This window comes from Populus nigra, chromosome 5 (genome assembly GCF_951802175.1).
Source record: "Populus nigra chromosome 5, ddPopNigr1.1, whole genome shotgun sequence".
Taxonomy (NCBI): Eukaryota; Viridiplantae; Streptophyta; class Magnoliopsida; order Malpighiales; family Salicaceae; genus Populus; species Populus nigra.
Window position 1 is genome coordinate 22,645,689 of NC_084856.1, and position 6,000 is coordinate 22,651,688.

The 6,000-nt window shown below is 32.5% G+C and overlaps 1 protein-coding gene across 1 annotated transcript; it reads right to left on the reverse strand.

Moving 5' to 3' along the window:
* Positions 1-1,880: 1,880 nt before the first annotated feature.
* LOC133693579 (uncharacterized) lies at positions 1,881-3,770 on the reverse strand. Its single transcript, XM_062114814.1, has 5 exons — positions 3,389-3,770; positions 3,197-3,284; positions 3,048-3,118; positions 2,401-2,457; positions 1,881-2,279 (listed from the first exon to the last, which is right to left on the reverse strand). The coding sequence occupies exons 1-5, from the start codon at positions 3,497-3,499 to the stop codon at positions 2,124-2,126; spliced, it is 483 nt and encodes a 160-aa protein (XP_061970798.1). The 5' UTR covers positions 3,500-3,770; the 3' UTR covers positions 1,881-2,123.
* Between the last annotated feature and the right edge of the window lie 2,230 nt (positions 3,771-6,000).

Sequence of the window (6,000 nt, forward strand, 5' to 3'; positions counted from 1 at the left end):
TTGTTTATGTTTGATCTAAACCAATAACAACACGTTCAATTTAATTTTTATTGAACTTCTTATCCTTTTCGTTTTCAATATAGTATTTTTACGGCCCAGATTTCCCCATCTCATTTGTGATTTGATGTAAAATGAGAGTCAAGCATGATGGACTCCCGAAAAAGAGAGAAAGCAATCCCACATCGGAATCAAAGAAATAACATCAAAACATTAGAAACCTCATCGATCCACCTGCCAATCAGCTGAGCCTGGTAACGTGGGCTTGTAACCCAAGTGGGTGCTAAGAGGTGATAGGAACATTGATTCGGGTCATATGGTTGGGTCTGGATCTGCTTGATTCTGGCCTGTCTGTTTGAAGCCAGGAGTTGAACCATGTCATCCTAGTGAAGACATGGGGGTGTCATGGCTCCTAGAGTGGAGGGTACAGCGTGAGGCTGGTTTCACAGAGCAGCGACTACCTCCCTCTCCCGGCAGTGAAAAAGATAACGGGTCGGTGCTGTCTAGATCCAAAATGGCTTAATGGGCTGGTCTAATTGGACCATCACTTTTTTTACTTTTTTTTTTTTAAAGTAAACCCTTTTCTTTTAATTCAGAAAATTGGCAAAAATCTTAGTACTTTATTTTAATTAACGATAATTGATGTGTTAATTGCGAAAAATCTTGCCCTTTTTTTTTCTTTTTTATTAAAGCTACTCTCTAATTAAAAAAAATTACCCCTATAATTAATGTTTTTCTCACCCTCAATTTTTTTAAAATCTTTTTGTGTAATTGAAAAATATTTTTTAAATGGTTAAAAAAAAAGAAAAATCTTGAACTGCCACTCGCCCCTAATCTCCCCGGCAATACACAATGCAACTTGCAGGTGTTAGCAAAAAAATCTCCTAGTTGCCGCAGCCCACTTGAACTCCCCATTAAAAATCTTCCACCGTAAGACAACCACCACCCCTTTGTGTAAAAAGGAAAAATAATAAGTTAAATATCTAATTTAATTGTTCAGTTTTTAAATTTAATTTTTTAAAAATCATTAGTTGAAGTCTTATAAATCTTAAGATTATTAAAAGTTTATATTTATTAACTTTAAAATTTATAAAATTAATTAAGATATACATAAATTAACCTGGACAATCACATTAATAAAAATAAAAATAAAAATAACAAAAGCTTGAAAAAAAAAAAAGCAAGCCAGAGACGAATATCCTTTATAAGTTAACAAGTTGCAAGAACTAGAAGCATCCAGCCACTACAGGCACGGTATTAAAGTACCTAACTGCATTACAGCAGCAGTGCTGTCATACAGACCACCATTACCCATGGACCCTGTGAAAGCTTTTGCACGCCACACCATGAGATGAACAAAATGGACCTCAGCATTTTCAATGGCCTTGGCTTTCTAGTGTGGGCAGATCTAGAATTTAGCAATATCCTTAAAATAGAAAATTAAAAATTAAAAGTCCACCTAACCAACCCGCATCCTATACCTCATTGCATTATTGAAATGATAGAATAATTGATTGGTCTCATAAACGGTTTTTTTTTTAACCAAAACAAGTGTGGAGTTCAAATTAAATTAAATTGCCTTCAACCCATAGCTTTGAGGTGGCACTACACTTTAAAAAACATTATTTTTATATATATAATTTTTGAATTGTTTTGACTAGTTAATGTAAAAAATAAAACATTATTTTAATAATTTTTTATTTTAAAAAATTATAAAAAACAATTATTTCCACAATATCACTCCCATGCTCTATGGCCTAATTGCGAGCTTTAAAATGGAATTGGATGCCCACGTGGTCTCATGTTGGCAAGGACAATTGCTCATAAAAAAAAGGTACGTAATAAGGCCAATTACAGCACAAGAAATATATATACATAGACAGTAACAGAAACAAGGTGAAGAGATTTTTATTCAATCTAGTATCATCGCAAGCCTTCCAAGTTAAGAACAAATTACCCTGTTACCTAAACTAGCCCCCAATAAACACCAGATTTCCCAAGAAACCCCAATTAGATTTTTTTTTTTCTTTAGTTTGGGACCAAGATTTTAAAACCAAAAGGGCACGACAGATTAAAAAAAAGGGGTAAATCAAAGATGTGGTTGGCGATCCACTAGGATTCACGCATCAACAGCAGGAGGTGCTGCGCTTCGCCGCATTACCTTTCGATGTGCTGACACGTGCCCTCTTCTTACTCGCTGCATCATCATTCAGATCGAAGCTCGCACCGTTGCCACCAACCATTTCCACAAACATCTTCTGCAGATCCTCAAAACTATCTCCCTGGAATATTCAACACCCTGTCGGCAGGTCAGGTTTACCATTATACCCTTCTCAAACGGGCCAGTGAACAAACACTAACATTTACATAAACGGGGGCAAAACAGGAAAGTGAACTTCATACCTCGTCTTTCACATTGTTCATCATGGAGATCATCTCTTGCATAAAATCACAAAATTCCTGGTTTGAGAAATTAAAAAAATTCGGACATACGGTCAAAGGTATTGGAATTAATGAACCTAAACCAAGAAATATCAACAATTAATAGAAAACAAGTTTAATAAAAACTATAAATTTATATGTTTGGTATACGATGTATATACTTTTTAAAAATGTTTTTTTAGATTTTTTTCTCTATTTTTTAGATAATCAAAGCATTATTACCATTGAGAAAAACACACAAAAAAACTGTATATTTTATGTGTTTTTAATGTGAAACGTAACTAAAAAAAACTAACATACTTGCAAACACTGTAATTTTCCTACACCCAAATTTTTACCATAAAATGAGATTATGTTCTTTTAATTCTTAAGAAAGCATTATATATACATTGCATCCTTTCACGTATTGCTAACATTTTTTTAATAAAATATTTAGCAAGCACCATATTTACCAAAGTGCCACAGGAAATTGCCTTTAGGACCTCAATTACCCCACACAAGCAGGAAAGTGAATATGCAAAGTCAATCATTAACCACCACAAACCATAAACTAAAAACGACACCGTTTGTTCGGCCTCGTAAGAATGAGAAGATATTTTTAGACAGACCTCGTCTTCTTCCTCTAGAGGATCGTAAAGCCCAGCATCGTACATTGATTTCTTCGATTGATCAGATAAAACTGCAAGAACCCATCAACCATAATCACCCTCCGTTCAAGAACACAACTCTGACACCCAATTAACACCCTCAAACTCACCGGAATAAGCCTCTTGAATTTGCTGAAACCGCCGTTTTGCCTCTCCGGCGACACCTGGATTTTGAGCCCACTTATCAGGATGCCATTTCTGTAACAATTAAAAAAAAAAGTCAAAAGATTTTGCTAGAAGGGTAAATCATAAATCAGCAAGGAGGGTCAAAACGTGGGCTGTTTTTAAATTCATGGATTTACCATGGCAAGTTTTCGGTAAGCAGAGCGGATATCAGAGAAGGAGGCATCCCTACGAATCCCAAGAACCGTGTAGTAACAAGATCCGCCCTTGGACCCTCCTTCTCGATCCATGTTGCTTAAATACTAGTAATTTTCACAAAACGGTAAACCGTAAGCCTCGCAGTCGTCAAAGAATTCGTATAGCGAGCATAGCAAAGAAACAAGAAAGGAGGAAGAACTTAGGCCATAGAAGGAGAAGATTGCCTTGTTTCTTCTGTTTTGTCTCGGGGATGTGCAGAGAACTGAAGCTATAAAGGGCTGTTTGTGTCCTTTGTGGGTTTGCAGAGAGAGAAGAAAATATCTTTGAGAACGAGGGGATGGTTGTGAGATAGGAAAGTTCGAGAGGTTCGACAGTGATGACGGTGTTTTGTTTGAGTTAGCGGTGGTTTTCGTCCCTCTATTCTCAATTTAATTTATTATGGACACTGTTTTCTCTATTGTGTGTCATCCCTGCTCTTCATAGTTCATATTGGTAATCACTTGGTTTTTTCTTCAATTATCAGAAGATAATATTTTAAAAAAAAAGTAGTAATTATGGCTATGTATGGATGAAAAGAAAACGTTTTGTTGATATATTCAGTTGAAAATGAGTTTACATCGGAAATAATTTAAAATATGTATTAAGAGTTATATTTATAATAAAAAAATATGTATAGATACATGCGTAGAAATTTTATATATATATATATATATATATATATATATATATATATATATATATATATAAAAGAAGTGAAAGGAAAGCTGGAAATTTTTAAATTTTGAAGCTTTTTTTATGATGTAAAAGTGAAGTCTTTAGCTACATGGTTGAATTTATTAAAAATCAAATATATTTTACCCATAAAAAATAAAAAAAATCTAATGATTATTGTCATTTTGATTAAAAAATTATTTATGAGGTGCATTGCAGCATACATCTAAAATAAATTCATCTTGGAGTATATTCTAAACCAAAGGCTTAAATAGTTTGGTGATTAGCAGTATGATTTTAAGTCATTTTCTATATAAATTGAAAGAAGGATTAAATAATTATTGAGAGTGGGTAAATAAGGTATCAAGATAAAACAAATTATATAGAATAAAGGGATGAAACGACGACAAAGAGAGAGAGAGGACCAAAGTGGCATGAATAATAAAAAGAATGATCGAATAAATGCCATAAACCCGTCATGGTTTCGGGAGGCTAGATATTTTCATTCCATTGGTAATTTTGGCATCTGAGTTGGGAATAATTACGGGATTTGCCGTTGAAAATTTGCGTGGTTTACACGCGTTTCGCTCTATTCTCTTTAGATCGCGGCTAGATTCTTGAAAATTCAACTGCTTTTTGTCGGCTAATTACCGGGGCAACCTTAATTTTTACTGGGTAGCTTACGGTTTTACAGTTATACTCTTTTTTTTTTTCCTTTTTTTTTTGTTAAACCTGGTCTGCTTCCCGCCATGGATGAGCACACTGGGTTGGGCTGATTTTAAAGTTAGGGGTTGAATATTTTTTTCTGTTCTTATTTTAAAAGATTAACCCGTGTCTTGTTTTTAGTTTGGGTTATCTTTGATTTAAAAAGCTATTCATATAATTTTTTTAGTATTTTTTTTTATAATTGTAATGTATTAAAAAAATTATTTTAATATATTAAAAGAATATGCATCACAATATATTTAATTTAATTGCCTTATTTATTATATTTTTAAAAACTTTACTTCTAAACTATAATTATAACATTTGATTTGTTGATTAATCCAGCTCGTGGCCTATGGGGTAATAATGTGGATCACGTGGGCTGTAACAAAAAATAATATAAATCACATATTAAAACTTTATATAATAATTTAGAAAGGTTGATTTCTTTTTTTCAGTGTGTATTCGTACAAATTTAAATATTTTTTCTTATATGTTTATCCTGTGATATAAACCTTAAAAGTAAATAAATAAGATATTATCTAAAAAGCTAAAATGTGTGGTATTTTAACTGTAAAGCTAGTACTTTTCATCCACACAAAATACCTTGCATAAAGCATTGTGTATTTTTTGATAATTGCCTCTAATTTTATTATATAGATTCTATTGAAAACTAATTGCTTTTAATTTTTTTAGTTAGTGATGACATTGAAAGAAGGAGGGCTAGAATGAAAATGACATTCAACATGTATATCATGTTAAAAGTTTCGGGAAAGATATACTCTGGTTATCAAACTTTAAAAATAACATAAATTATATAATTTTGGTACCTCAATATCTTTTTAATACAATTTTGGTACAAAAATTTTATTTTTGTTATTTTTTAGTCCATGGTTGAGAAGAGGGGAGAGACAAAAGTTATTGAATTTCAGCGGTATAGAGATAAAAACACCACTGATGCTGATCTCGGCCACAAAAAAGGTCGGTATTTATGTCAAATGATTCTATTTGTCGATGAAAGTTTATATTATGTGTTTTTTTATCTTTAAAGTTCGTGAAAAAAACATATAAAGTTCGTGAAAAAAACATATATGAGTTCCGGTTGATTTTTGATTTTGGGTTGATTTCGGTTTGTGAGATTGTTTTTGGGTTTTTTAGGTCATGAATATGTTTATCA

Coding starts and splice junctions, on each gene's coding strand:
- LOC133693579 (XM_062114814.1), bottom strand. CDS start 3,499: ATGGATCGAGAAGGAGGGTCCAAGGGCGGATCTTGTTACTACACGGTT. Junction 3,119..3,196: donor AATTCAAGAGGCTTATTCCG/GTGAGTTTGAGG, acceptor GGGTTCTTGCAG/TTTTATCTGATCAATCGAAG. Junction 2,458..3,047: donor CTCTAGAGGAAGAAGACGAG/GTCTGTCTAAAA, acceptor TTCTCAAACCAG/GAATTTTGTGATTTTATGCA.